We start from the raw sequence: 15,475 nt of genomic DNA, 5'->3' as shown, positions 1-15,475 counted from the left end.
TCTTCTTCTTCTTTGGCAATCACTCAACATAGCCAAGTAAGATTGTCTTCCATAAACACGGTTTTCACAGTAAGTGACTGTGGGGGCGAATTCTGGATCCACATGTCCTTCCACAGTGGGGACATAGGTTTCTGGGCGGGAGTTGATCACAGTGAGTGTTTGCCAAGCGTGCCTTCCTCTTAGCACGTTTCTCCCTTTCGTCCTGAGTTTGAGTGTCTTCAAAGCCCACGACACCTCTGATAAAGGCTGCTCTCCAACTGGAGCGCTAAAAGAGTGAGACACGACTAAACCACCACAACAACAGGGTTCGAAATTCACCAAGTACATTTTGAATCTTGCTTTCAGCCACTTGCAACCAAGTGAAGATCGCCAGGCGCTGGGATTGTGCCCGATGTCTTCACCATCTGGAGGCGTGTGCCTGGACATCCTTGGATCTTGACTGCTTCCACACACTAGCAACGCATCCTTTCGAATTCTATCTGTGATACTTTATCTACACAATCAGAATGAATTTCAGGAACCCAAAAGTCGTATTGAAAAATACAACTTTCAAGCCACCTGGCCCAAACATGGCAACTAGGCATTCCATTTTGGCAACTGTAACCCTGGTTTAAGGAGCCATTTGGTGCCTAGATGATATATGTAAGCTTCTAACACTGCAATAAACCTCCATAACTCTCTTCCAAAGAAAACCACATAAAACTCAGGTAATCATTGCAGCCCTTGTGTTTCTTATCGGTCTGAGAAGTGGGTCAAGCTTAATAACACCATGATTTTACCACCCCATTGTATTTTGCTTGGGTTGAGCAGGAATTTTGAACTACTCGGGGAAGAAGAAATTAATTTTTATTCCCACCACCTCCTGGTTTTAAAGTATCTATGCATGGGGCATTTGTCTGTTTGGTTGTAAGTCACTTTGGGTTGCCCTGGGCAAGACAAAACAACTAACAAACTTAATAAATGAATAAAATATTCTGTATTTGAAAATGCCAACCTTAAATAAATATCTGTGCAGGTTTCCTCTGCTTTCAGCCTCAGTTGGCTACAGATAAGGATGATAGAGTTTTAGTGAGTCCTTGATCCTGACGCCACTAAAATCCATGACCAGAGCAGTTGATTAAACCAATAAGTCGACCAAACCTTTGACTTAACGGGAGAAACGATGTTCCCTTAAGGAGTAGAGTTCTTCTGATGGCCATTTTGATACAGTCCATTTCATCCAAATTGTGAATGAAAAGACAAGGCATGTGAGTGACGTTCACTTGATTTCAGATAAGCCACCTGTTACGGCGTTAATTGGCACATGTCTTTTCGGCTACTTAGGGTGGTTTCATGCTCGCTGCAAACTTTGAAAGTTGTTCTTGCATTTCAATTTCCTCTTTCCTAGCCCCACCTCTTTGCAATGTGCATTCTCACACCTCAAAGAATCTGATAAATAGGAGGCAGCTTCCTTCAGCCCAGTCAGAAAAACGTGGGACCGGCCGCTCTTGCCTGTGCAAATCTTACAGAAGCAGAGCCCAGGAGAAACCATGAGCAAAGCAGCTGGTAAGTACATAAAGGATGTTTAGTTCTCCTCGAATTGATTTGTTCTATCTGATAGCCCTGGGTAACACAACCTGCAATGAAATGATTTTATGAGTTTACTGCTGAGGATTTATGGGCACATCAGCCCCTGAGATTTAGAGCCAACACCTATAATTGTTTAATAAATGTTGGAGTGCTGCTCTTTGATCTTCAGATAACATGGGTAGAATGCCCTTTAAGTTTGTGTCCCTATGCTATATACTCTACAAGAGCTAACAGACCCATTAAAAAGCCTGTGAGGTTCATACAGTGCTTTTTTTCCTTAAAAAAATGTTTAAGGCTATTCTCCTTTTCCTACTCTTGTTGAAATACTGCCCCTCAATGAGGCCAAACTTAGATTCACAAAATGTTTAGGGGTATGTGTACCCCCACATTCCCCCAGAAAAAAGCACTGGGTTCATGTATATTAAAGGTAAAGAGACCCCTGACCGTTAGGTCCAGTTGTGACCGACTCTGGGGTTGCAGCACTCATCTCGCTTTATTGGCCGAGGGAGCCGGCGTACAGCTTCCGGGTCATCTGGCCAGCATGACAAAGCCGCTTCTGGCGAACCAGAGCAGCGCACGGAAACGCCATTTACCTTCCCGCCAGAGCGGTACCTATTTACCTACTTGCACTTTGACGTGCTTTTGAACTGCTAGGTTGGCAGGAGCAGGGACCGAGCTCACCCCGTCGCGGGGATTCGAACCGCTGACCTTCTGATCAGCAAGTCCTAGGCTCTGTGGTTTAACCCACAACACCACCCGTGTCCCTTCATGTATATTACTATGTAGTAAAGGTCTTATTTTCTTTTTTAAAAAAAAAAATTTTATTAGCCATTTCAACATAACAAATTATCAAAACATATCATATACATTATTTTCCCCTCCCCCCTTCAAACCCTTCCTCCCCCCAAAAGACCTCCCTCAGCGCCTCTCTGATTTCTCAGCACATATTATTCTCTGCATGTTATGAAATTATACATATCCTTACATTATCTATCTGCCATGTTATCAACCAATAAATTTGTGTATGCTTATTCAAAACCTGTCAAGGAATCCAATTCATTTTGTTGTCTTTTTAGATAATTTGTAGAAAGCTCCCATTCTTCCTTAAAGTCACAGTTGTCCTTGTCCCACAATTTGTATGTCAATTTAGCCAGCTCTGTCAATTTTTCTGGCCACTGTTCTTTCATTGGGATTTCCTTGTTCTTCCATCCTTGTGCTATCAAGGAAACAGGGTAAAGGTCCTATTTTCTTATCAGCATTACTAATAGTTTTTTAATGGTTTTATGAGCATGCATAACAAGTAAAAAGCAAAAAAGCAAACAGGAATCATTTAATTAAAAGCACAAAAAGCACAGTTGTTCTTTGAAACTGCAATAGTGCTTTCCTGTACATACTTTCAACTACTGCTGTGTTTTATTGCAAAAATAAAATCAGGGTTTTTTGGAGGGGGGAATTGGGGGGGAAACGCAGAAAACACTATAATTGTCACAATGACATTGCGTGGATTTTCTGTAAAAGGTTTAGGAGCCGGTTGTGGCAATTCCAGAGAAATGGCTAGAGTAGAAGTAACCTGTCTTTCACATAAGCACATCAAAAGATGAAGAGAGGCTCAAAAGCACACCTGAAATCTGCCCATGGAGAATGAAAGCTAAGTGTCCATTGACGTAGAAAATAATTCCCCGGTGTTGACAGTGTACGCAGTTTTTGAGGAGCGCATCATGCATGACTAGCCATAGAGAATAAATTCCTCTTGTACACATTTTCCCCCTGCCAAATTATTACCCCTTGTTTCCTGTTCTTGTTTGCTTAACAGAGAAGAAAGCCTTTACTAATTCCCTTTTTATTTCCTTTAAAAGGAACTTCTCCACTTTGTAATGAGCAAACAATTGCGGTAGGCATTTGATTAGAGGAGATTTCTGGGGCACCTTTATTATTTCCTGCTTTCCTTCAGCTGTGGTGATATTACCGTATTGGCCTGAATATAAGCCTCAGTTTTATTTTCTTTTTCAAAAATTTTGACCGTGAAACGTAAAAGTGCAACTTAAATTCACGACCTTACAAAAATGGGCTTTTACGATATCGCTGCTGAAACAGACCTACGTTAAAATGGAAGGGTGTGAGTGCCTGTAGAATTTTAAGGGAGCGGCTTATATTCAGGTATTGTCTTTTTTTCTCCCCCCCCCCTTGAATTTTAAAGATACAGCTTATATTTGGGTGTGGCTTATATTCGGGCCAATACGGTATAAAGGTGATATCAGGCATAAACTAATCAACTTCCTTCTATATGTAAAGAAGAGAGAGATGGGGCACCAAATTGGCAGCCCGATCTTTGCCACACTTGCTACGCTGGCATACGCTGGGTCAATTTTTTGTACAATGGTGTGAAGAAGAGAGGAGGATTCTCAGTAGAAAATGACAGAGGATGAGCTCTTTCAGAACAGGAGCCAAAGTGGTTCTTTACAGATGTTGTTGCACCCCGTAGTCACCTTTGACTGGACTTAACCACCCAGGGGGCCTTTACCTTTTACCTTTTGTAAGCTTATACATGTTGTAGCGTTAACATTGCCTTTAAACTTCAGAAACCACCAAGCTGGATGAGACGCCAGCCTCTCCTAATATGCAGGCAAACATGAAAACCATTGCCCTAAATGGCCTCGGCCCACTATACCTGAAGGAGCGTCTCCACCCATCGGTCAGGCTGAGGTCCACCTCTGAGGGCCTTCTGGCAGTCCCTTCACTGCGAGAAGTGAGGTCACTGGGAACCAGGCAGAGAGCCTTCTCAGTAGTGGCACCTGCCCTGTGGAACGCCCTCTCATCAGATGTCAAGGAGATAAACAACTATCCAACTTTTAGAAGACATCTGAAGACGGCCCTGCACAGGGAATTTTTAATGTCTGGTGTTTTATGATATTTTTTATATTTTGTTAGAAGCCACCCAGAGTGGCTGGGGAGACCCAGCCAGATTGGCAGGGTATAAATTATTATTATTATTATTATTATTATTATTATTATTATTATTATTATTTATTATTATTATATTGCTGTTAAGTTGTGGGTGAACATATCAGACGACACAGTGATTCTTCAAACAGCTCTTGTTTATTCACAGGCCAGGACAGAACTGAACTGAAGGGTTCAGTCAGCCTGCTTATATAGAGCTCCAGTACAACGTAACTGTAACAACTTTCTAAAACTATCCAATCACTGAACGTCACTTTCAATCCCTTATTTGCATAACTATCTACAGTATTCCCCTGCTGGCCCAGGGTGAGAACTTCAGTACATAACAATTGCCTTCTTCGCCATCCTTTCCAGGGGATCCGCTGAAGGTTACTGGAATCGATTTCCTCCGAGAGCAGAATACCCGCCTCCATCATACTGGCGACTACAACAATGGCAGCCTGATTGTGAGACGTGGGCAGCCTTTTGAGTTGAAGCTGACTTTAAGCAGGGAGCTGAACAACAGTGACAAGGTCACACTGCAGCTCAGCATTGGTAAGCGAGCAAAACATGACTTGATTCATCCCAGGTTGTCTAGGCAGAGTAATTCAGACATTTGTCTTTCAGAGATGCCACAATCTGCTATCAGGGTCCGGCAGATACAGTGGGCAAGTTCAATAAAATGTGAAAGTTTTTGTTTAGTTTTCTGAATGGCTTCCAATGCGGATACTTTTTATATGTGTTGAGAAGAGAAATGGAAGTCGAGAGAGGAACCAGAGCTGTAGATCCATGTTGTTGTTTATTATTCCACTGATATCCCAGGTAATCTCTGGGACCTTCCAGGTAGACTGCCTTCAGAGCTGGAAGGGATCCCAAGGGTCTTCTAGTCCAATGTGGGAATCTCAACTAAATCTCTTCCAGGCACTGATCACATTGAGATTTGCTTGCCTTTAGCAATGTAACAACATCATAATCTTTGAAGCCACGCTACTCCTTGAGTACAAAAAGAACAACACAGGCTGCTAAGCTTTCATATTTTCTAAGGATTAGAAACAAGAACGCTTTGTTTAATCGAGGGTTTTGTGATTCTACCTCAGATGCCAAATTGTGTGGTAAAGAGATTGTGAATACAATGTATTGCTTATCTCTTGGGACTGTTGTATTAGAGGAAACACACAAGCCACTTAGCAAAATTATTTAGCATCTTCAGCATCCTTCTCTGCGCAGTAGAAAATGCTTCAGAGATGGGGCCTAAAAACAAAGGTTATTGTCATATTCGCTGCTGACCCTTTTTTTGAATTTATTGATGTTGTTCTTTGTGAATTTGTGTCCTTCCAGGGGAAAAACCAATGCAATCCAATGGGACTCTTCTATCCATGAATGCAAGATCAGGACAGACAGATCAGTCCTGGAATGCCAAGATTTGTCAAACAAATGGGAAGGAGGTACATATGTTTGGGATAGCCTAGACTGAAATGTCCATTTACAGTACATTTTATGGCCACTACACAGAAGGTGGTTTAAATTGCTCTTCAGGGTGAATGTCATTTCAGGTCAAGACTTTTCACTACAGTATTTTATTTGTGATACCCTTCATGATATCCAGAATGTGATATAGGGGTACTCAAGAGACCCAGGTAATCAAGAACTGAGTTCAGTTGCATTCCAACTTGGGGGGGGGGAGCCCTGTTTCTATGTGTGGTAGGACTTCTGAGAGTTGTCCGTTCTGTAATTTACCGTACACCCAGGGACGCGGGTGGCGCTGTGGGTTAAACCACACAGCCTAGGACTTGCCGATCAGAAGGTCGGCGGTTCGAATCCCCACGACGGGGTGAGCTCCCGTTGCTCGGTCCCTGCTCTTGCCAACCTAGCAGTTCGAAAGTACTTCAAAGTGCAAGTAGATAAATAGGTACCGCTCCAGCAGGAAGGTAAACGGTGTTTCTGTGCGCTGCTCTGCTTTTCCAGAAGCGGCTTAGTCATGCTGGCCACATGACCCGGAAGCTGTACACCAGCTCCCTCGGCCAATAAAGCAAGATGAGCGCCGCAACCCCAGAGTCGGCCACGACTGGACCTAATGGCCAGGAGTCTCTTTACCTTTACCTTTTAGGCTGCATTCCGGTACCTTGGATAAGTTCCACAAAATACCAAGCTCTTCTACTGTCCTAATGCTGGTGTCACCATCCATGTTTTAATCAGGGGAAGAGCATGGGAAGGGCCAGGGGGCCGTGGCCCTGGGCACAGATTTTGTAAAGGATGCAGAGGGCACAACCAGGTGTGGCACACAGGCTGGGCCTTCAGGGCTGGGGCACCAGCGGCACCTCCTTACCCCCCATGGCCAGCAACGGGACACCTGCATGCATCCTGTCCTTGGGGCTGGCTGAGAAGGAGGAAGGTGTTTTTACATGAGTAGAATGTGTGCTTTTATTTAAAACGCACCTCTGGGTTATTCATGGGCCATAGGAATTCGTTCACTCCCCCCCTCCAAAAAAATATAGTCTGGCTGAGGGATGGTGGACCAGCCCACGGCTGAAAAAGGTTGCTGACCCCTGGTGTAGATGTTTGTACAAAACATCCAAGTGCATTTCCTCTGTCCCACAAAAAAAATCCGTCCCACAATGCTCCGTGCCTTTGGCTTGGAGCCAATTTGATTCCCTCCCTCTCTTTTTTTTCCCTTTCTTTTCCTTCTCCTCCTGCGATGAGGCTACATTTTAATATTTTAATGTTCCATTATTTTAATGTTGTATTTTATTTTTGTTTTTAAGTTGTAATCATTCATCTTGTTTTTATTATTGCTTGTAAGCCGCTCTGAGCCCGGCCTTGGCTGGGGAGGGCGGGGTATAATTTAAAAATTATTATTATTATTATTATTATTATTATTATTATTATTATTATTATTAAAACCACCTGTTTTGGGGTGCATTCCCAAGTAATTGATGCAGAATTCTGCCTTCCCACTTTCCCACTTCCATTATTTGCATTTCCAGTAGAAGAGGTTCAGTAGAAGAGTTTCTTCTCTCTTTAAACAGAATATTTTTGTAAACCGCTTTGAGGTGTATTTGTTTTTTGTTTTATAATCAATTGGTGTGTGAATTTTATGAAATAAATAAATTGGGCAGATGTTTTTAATGTCAGTTTTGCTTGTTCCATGTTTTCTGGAAGCTGTTTGTTTAATAACTAAGACACTAGACCATATGGACTAGGGTGTGTTCACATTTAAATGGAATAATGGGGAGACCTAATTATTCTGTACACTATTATAGCCCTATGATGTTCTTGTGTTTTTCTTAGTGCCGCATAGCTGTAACCAGTCCAGCAGATGCAATTATTGGAAAATACCTTCTTAATGTGATCACAGGACCTAGCGTTTATACGCCTGATAAAGAATGTGTCTACGTTTTGTTCAATCCCTGGTGCGAAGGTAATTCGTGTGACCTAATGAGATTTAATTCATATTGCTATAATATAAGGTTAACTTTAAAAAATGTGTCTCTTGTTTAGCTCTTTTCCTCATAAATGCAACGAAAGCTGGTTTTGCAGAGATTCTATGAGGTGTATGATATTTTTTAATGAGGTCATCAGGTTATGAAACTTCCTTCTGTTGCTGCTCACAGTATTATTATTGCAACCCTGTTTAAACATAAGCAGGGGTACCTTTCAACACACTGAAAATTTGCCCATAAAACCCTGCCTGTGGGACATTTAAAACACATGATGTCTCTCATGGAATCTTGGGAGTTGTAGTTTTCCCCTCACAGAGCCACCATTCCTAGAACCATTAAGAAACTACATTTCCCAGCATCCATCTGCTTTGAATGCTGTGGAGACAAGAGTTTTATTTGGCGTTCTCTTGGGATGAGTGGATAACAACCGCTCTGTTCCAATAATTTGTTTGAAAACATTGTGCTTGTGAATGAACAGAGCCAGTAGTAGGGGGCGGGTATAAATGGCATAGTTGCTACTGGGGATGTGATCTGTTTTATTGGCTGTCTGCTTTGTAGCCAAATGTACCTCAGGTTAAACCACCACAAAAGGGTCATGCTTTCAGCATGCACAACAGTTGGCAGAAGTAGTTCTGAAAAGCAACGATATTTTCCCCTTTCTGGTGTGCATGCTCCCATTCATCCACTCTCAAACTCAGTGCTGTTTTTCTAGAAAAAGAGGTGCCAGAATTCACCATGAACGCCTCCCTTGTTATAATGGCAATGGCGCCCACCTGAGAGGGGCCGGAACTGAGTTCCAGAAAGTTCCGGCTGAGGTAAAAAAGCTCTGGTCAAACTAAGGCTCAGCCCTTACCCAGATGGGAGCTGTTTCTGGAGAAAAACAATGTCCCTTGTGTGCACACAGGAGTGAGTTAGGCAGCCTCTCCCCAAGTCATGGATGGAGTGAATCCAGCAGAGGCAGATTCTTTTTTCCTTTTCTTTTTTGGTAAATATTTTTATTGAAAGTTTTAAATGTGAGGTGCAATAAAAGCCAAACAAATCTTTCAAAAAGGGAAAAGATACAGAAAAGCCAAAACAAGAGAAAGAAAGATAAAAAAACAAAAAAATAAAGAGCCAAGGGATAAGAGAGAGAGAGAGAGAGAGAGAAAGGAAGGAAGGAAGGAAGGAAGGAAGGAAGGAAGGAAGGAAGGAAGGAAGGAAGGAAGGAACTACAGTGGATGCTCAGGTTGCAAAAGTGATCCATGCGGGATGCATGTCCGCAACCCACAGTGTCCGCAACCCGCAGCGGCAGGTGTGCTCACACGCGGGTTGTGATTTGGCGCATCTGCGCATGCGCAAAGCGCGATTTGGTCTTCTGTGCATGCGTGACCACCAAAACCCGGAAGTAACCCATTCCGGTACTTCCGGGTTTCGGTTGTCCGCAACCCAAAAAAACCTGAAGCATCTGTAACCCAAGGTATGACTGTAACTAACTAACTAACTAACTAACTAACTAACTAACTAACTAACTAACTTATCTATCACAATATAATTTATCCATATACAGAAAAGTAGACCTTTCCCAGCTTTCACCTGGGAATTTCTGTTTCTTCCCCCAGCCTCCCATACCTGGGAGATCCCTTTTTCTCTGTCTCCCACACCAAGCCCCTCATCATTCCCCCTGTCATCTCTACATGTATGTCTTCATCAGTCCAAGAAAGAGGACTCCTAAAAGTTAAAAATAAAACCAGGTTTGTTAAGGGCAAAAAAAGAGGGGAAAGTAAAGAAAAAAGAGTCAGATTCTATATCTGATTCAAGAAGGTTTATTCACTGAGCCTCTTGGGCTTGCCGATCCGAAGGTCAGTGGTTTGGATCCCCGCAATGGGGTGAGCTCCTGTTGCTCTGTCCCAGCTCCTGCCAACCTAGCCGTTCAAAAGCATGCCAGTGCAAATAGATAAATAGGTACCACTGTGGCGGGAAAGTAAACAGTGTTTCTGTGCACTCTGGCTTCCTTCATGGTGTACCGTTGCTCCAGAAGCAGTTTAGTCATGCTGGCCACATGACCCGGAAAGCTGTCTGTGGACAAACACCGGCTCCCTTGGCCTGAAAGCGAGATGAGAGTCGCAACCCCAGAGTCGCCTTTGCCTGGACTTAACTGTCCAGGGGCCCTTTATCTTTGTCATTCAAAGCTTTTCTTCTAGAAAAACATGTTGGTACTTCATACTGTTGAGTATCTCCCCCAAAAAGCACTGAACATACTTTATAATGAGAAAAAGAAATATATATAGCGGGCCATTTTGTTAATGTGGATGGGGACCCATAGCTGGGACTGGAAAGCCAGAACGCAAATTGATAGTTTTGAGCTCATCAGTGTTCTTATCTGTCTATCCATCAATTTCTTACTGCCTGAAAGCCGCAAGTATGTCGTTTGCCCAGTTTCTCCCCAGTTAGACTTCCTGAAAAAAAGAATTAACACACTCACATATTTTCTTTAGCGGATTCTGTCTTCATGCCTGGTGATGCTGAAAGAGGCGAGTACGTGCTCAACGACACCGGCTATCTCTATGTTGGATCAACAAAAATGATACGTGGAAGACCTTGGAATTTTGGGCAGGTAAAGACTCGCATGTTTCTCTTTCTGTCTGGATGGAAGCAGGTTGCAATTTCTGTGTGAGGTTCCAGCAACCACAATCAGCAGCCTTCGAATCCTGTTTAGGCTTGGGGTTGTTTGTTTTTTGAGATGGGAGGAGAGGAATTTCAGGAGTGGGGGCATGGGGAGGCGGGGAAAGGACATCTTCACTTGTTGTACTAAAATGATCAGTTGTGTTATGTACTGAAGTTCTCACCCTGGGCCAGCAGGGGATACTGTAGATAGTTTTCACTCAGGTCCACATATGCAAATAAGGGATTGAAAGTGACGTTCAGTGATTGGATAGTTACAGAAAGTGTTGCGTTGTAGTGGAGCTCTATATAAGCAGGCTGGCTGAACCCTTCAGTTCTGTTCTGTTCTGGCCTGTGAATAAACAAGAGCTGTTTGAAGAATCGCTGTGTCGTCTGAGATGTTCACCCACAACTTAACAAGTTTCCCAATGATTCCTCACATAAAATATAATATCTAAATTACAACAGTCGTGAGCAGAGGATCCTGGCGCCAGCGACAAACCGCTATGTACAGCGCATGTGCGGCGTTGCACGCATGCACCATAATAACACTGCACATGCGCTGTACATAGCGGTTTGCTGCCGCCGCCGCTCGAGCGCCGTACGAACAGCGGTGGGATCCCTCTGTTGCCACTACAGCTGCATGTAGAGGAACCTCCATTCGCGGCTATAGCGGCGACAGAGGGATTCTGGCACCGTCCATACGGCGCTGGTGCGCAGCGCTGGCAAACTGCTATGTGCAGCACGTGTCTGGCATCGTTACGTATGCTACATGCGTCATACGTAGCAATGCCGCACATGCGCCCTATGTAGCGACGCCCCACCCCGGGTGTCACGACGCCTTCGTTTGCCCCTGTTTTTAGGGTAGCCCCACGTTACTTCCAGGCACTCAAAAACCTAAGTCCTCTATTAGAGAAGCCTGCAGCAACAAAACAGCATTTTGGAGTGCTCTTGCTCGGTGTTGCAGACACTGAGGAGCCATGCCTCTCTTCAGGATATTTCATTCTAACCCCACCAACCCGTTTTCTGTTTTTCCTCCCAACATTTGATTAGCATCCCCTGACCCCCTTACAATTTTGTACGCAGCCCAGAGAAATTACGCCTCGGCATTGTTGATACAGCAACTATTATTATTATTATTATTATTATTATTATTATTATTATCATTATTATTTACAGTGGTACCTCGGGTTAAGAACTTAATTTGTTCTGGAGGTCCGTTCTTAACCTGAAACTGTTCTTAACCTGAGGTACCACTTTAGCTAATGGGGCCTCCTGCCGCCGCGCGATTTCTGTTCTCATTCTGAGGTAAAGTTCTTAACCCGAGGTACTATTTCTAGGTTAGCGGAGTCTGTAACCTGAAGCATCTGTAACAGCAGGTACCACTGTATTACTGTTCTTGTTGTTATTGTTGTTGTTGTTGTTGTTGTTATTATTATGCCCTGCCAATGGGGACAATAGAGGATGTGTTGAGGGTAAACAATAGGCTTTGGCCTCTGACACTCACCAGTGTCCGGCTTTTGTACCACATCTACACCATACCATGTCAGTTGGATGGGGGACCGCATGTTGAGATTACTGAATTGCAGGGGGTTGGACTAGATGACCCTTAGGGTCCCTTTGCAACTTTGCAACTCTGAAAATTTGCATTTAAACAGATTGTATTCCTACCAGCAGAGGGCAGTACCATATTGACATACACCCAACAATTCTCAGCAGGCTTTTCAAAAGCCTTTAGAGACAGAATTTGTGTGATGCACTGCTAGATTTTGTACGTGGAAAAAAGAAGACCCCTTTCTACATTCATAGATGTTGAGTGTCTCAAATGCTTTATGTAGGCATCTGTTGGCATCCGTCTGCCTTAAGAGACAATGGAGGAGTACACCTTTGTGTAGGGCTGCCGTATGTCTGGGTTTTCCCAGGAATCTGGCTGCAAAATGGTGTCCGGGCAGATTTTCGGTGAATCTGCAAAATGTCCGGGCAATTATTATTTTTTAATGCTTAAAAAATCCAAGAAGAGCCCTCGGCCCCCAATGGCCTTTGGGGGTGAAGTCAAACCATTGGAGAGTTATAGCACCTGGTGTGGCTATAGAGACCGATACGGGAGAGACATGTTTCGTTGCAGCTGGGGCAAATGAAAGCAATGGTTTAACAGCTACAGATGCAACATGGCATTTCTTCTCTCTGTACTCCTCCCAGCAGTCATTTCACCTGTGGTCACTGCTGTGGATGCATGGCCTGTCTGTCTCCAGACACTGCTGTTCTCTGTCAAGGCCGCCGATTAAATATCGTTCGGCAATGATTTAAGAGACAGCCCCATTTTTCCTTCTGCGGGTCAACACCGCACATTTCGCAAGCATTGAATTCATTTGAAGTTTGCACAGAAATGACCGGCAGAATCCGAGACCAGGGAAAAGAGTCAGCAGAAGAAGATTGGAAGAAATTTAAAGACTATTTGCAGAACCATTGTAAAATTAAGGAATGTTAGAATGATGTTGGACAGAAATTAAGTGGTTTCCAGCTGTAATGTAAAGGTTGAGCAATAAGCTAAAACAAGTTATAATAAGTTATAATAAGGATTTGCTGATTTAAGAATTTGAACTGGAATACAAAAGGGGGAGGTGAGAGGAGGTCTGGGAAATAAGTTAATGGAAATAAGTAATGGAAACTATATTTGTTTTGTTCGCTTTCTCTTTTGTTTTGTTTTGTTTTGAACTGTGTATTTTTGTATTTTTGCTATTTTTTGTGCATTTTTGTTTTTTGTTGGTTTTTCTTTTGTATCAATTCGGAAACTTTAATAAATCTTTATTTAAAAAAAGAATTCATTTGACGTTTGCATATGACGTATTGACATCTCAGCAGCAGTTTTATGCTGTGCTAATTGAAGGAAAGCTTGTTTGTTAGTTTGTTTTTCCTGCGGTGCGCAGCTTAAATGTAAGACTTTGCTTTCTGTCTCAAAACAGTTTGAGGAAGATGTTTTGGACTGTTGCATGTACCTTCTGGACAAAAGCCAGCTCAAACCAAAGGCGAAAAAAGATCCTGTGATCATCTCCAGGGCCATGTCAGCATTGGTAAGTCCTGAAATGTATCTTTTAACTCAAGACTGGATTCTTTGGGGTTAGGACAAGAAATCTGACCCAGTAGCTTCAGATCATGCCCTGTACACCTGTCATGGCCATAGCATAATACAGCGATAGGGAGTGTGTGGCCTTCCAGAGCCAGAGCTCAGTGGTAGAAATTTAATTAATTAATAATAATAAATGTATATGTCGCCCATCTGACTGGTTTGCCCCAGCCACTCTGCACGGCTTGCTTTCCCCCTCTTTTTTTCTTTATTGGAAAGATTTGTTATTGGTTTTCACAAGAACAAATTTAGAATAATAAAAAGGAAAAAAAACTCTTAACATATCCATATGTGACATTCTCTGAATCTCGTGACTTCCCCCATCCCCCTGCATGGGTCCTTAAAATAATTTTTTTAAAGCTAAATATCATAACGTTCTCCACAGTTTTCATCTCTCTAAATTACCCATGTCTTTCGTTTCTTTGCAAGTCATTTTTAAAGTCCAGCCAATGTTTTTATTTGTTTACAATGGTCTCCTAAGTAAGTTATGAATTTTCCCAGTTCTTTTTTAAACTCGTTATCTTCTTGATTCCTGAGTTTCCCAGTCAGTTTTGCCATTTCAGCATAGTCCAGCAGTTTGGCTTGCCATTCTTCTCTAGTTGGGACTGCTGGTCCTTTTCATCTTTGGACTAGTAGTATCCTTGCATCTGTTGTCACATATATAAACAGTCTTTTCTGGTCTTTTGAAATGTCAGAACATCTAATTCCTAGTAGAAAAGCTTCTGGTTTTTCGACAAATGTTATTTTAAACATTTTTTCCCCATTTCATTGTATATCACTTCCACTGCGCGGCTTCCAGCAAATTAAAACACAACATCAAACGTTAAAAACTTCAGATGTCTTCTAAAAGTCAGATAGTTTATTTCCTTGGCATCTGATGGGAGGGCGTTCCACAAGGCGGGTGCCACCACCAAGAAGGCCCTCTACCTGGTTCCCTGTAACCTCACTTCTCGCAGGGAGGGAACCGCCAGAAGACCCTCGGAGCTGGACCTCAGTGTCTGGGCTGAACAATGGGGGTGGAGATGCTCCTTCAGGTAAACAAAGCCATTTTGGAGTTTTGCTGTATGGTTCTGCTATCTTCGTTTGTTTTTTAGGTGAACTCCGAGGATGATCGTGGAGTGGTGTTTGCAAGCTGGTCAGGGAAATATACTGGTGGTACGCCGCCTCTAGCCTGGACAGGAAGCGCCCCCATTTTGCAGCAGTATTACAGGACCAAAAAAAGTGTCTTGTATGGTCAGTGCTGGGTTTTCTCTGGAGTGCTTACCACAGGTGAGGCATGCATCTTGGAGGGAATTCAACTAAGCAAATCCTCCATCTTTATGCTTTTGATGGATAGAATACAATAAGCTGGGAAATAAGAGTGGGGCTGTTTCCCTCAAACCAAGCTTGCAGGCTCCCCACTAATATCTTGGAGTGTTGCACTAGGTCAGGGGTCGCCCACCTTTTGGACCCCAGTGGGCACATTTCAAATTTTGAGGAAGTGCTGTGGGCGCCAGTCACAAAATGGCTGCCAGGTTGTGCCACAACATGGCTGCTGTGAGGGGAACTGCATGTAGTGTACCATTACTACTGTTCCATTACCCCAAGGACTATCTCATGCTTTCTGTGAGAAGTCAGCTATGTCTCACTTGTCCTGATTTTAGAGGTCAAAGGGGATCATTCCCTTGTACCAGGAAAAATATACATTGCTAACTCTCTTGCACACAGACTCACTTGCTGCACACGTGCAGGTCAGAGACACACAAGCGTCTCTGCTTCTCAC

General features: G+C 43.2%; 1 protein-coding gene across 1 annotated transcript in view; it reads left to right on the top strand.

The window, feature by feature from the left end:
• Positions 1 to 728: 728 nt before the first annotated feature.
• TGM4 (transglutaminase 4) overlaps positions 729 to 15,475 on the top strand; it is a 28,082-nt gene continuing 13,335 nt past the window's right edge. The window contains exons 1-7 of the mRNA XM_083705812.1: positions 729 to 1,545; positions 4,885 to 5,064; positions 5,848 to 5,954; positions 7,798 to 7,927; positions 10,424 to 10,542; positions 13,553 to 13,660; positions 14,808 to 14,982. Of these exons, the coding sequence (XP_083561938.1) occupies positions 1,530 to 1,545; positions 4,885 to 5,064; positions 5,848 to 5,954; positions 7,798 to 7,927; positions 10,424 to 10,542; positions 13,553 to 13,660; positions 14,808 to 14,982 (835 nt within the window). The 5' untranslated portion in view covers positions 729 to 1,529. The remainder of the gene's footprint in view (positions 1,546 to 4,884; positions 5,065 to 5,847; positions 5,955 to 7,797; positions 7,928 to 10,423; positions 10,543 to 13,552; positions 13,661 to 14,807; positions 14,983 to 15,475) is intronic.

This window comes from Podarcis gaigeae, assembly GCF_964106915.1.
Source record: "Podarcis gaigeae genome assembly, chromosome: 12".
In the NCBI taxonomy this organism is placed as follows: Eukaryota; Metazoa; Chordata; class Lepidosauria; order Squamata; family Lacertidae; genus Podarcis; species Podarcis gaigeae.
This window is presented reverse-complemented; position numbering and strand designations above follow the sequence as displayed.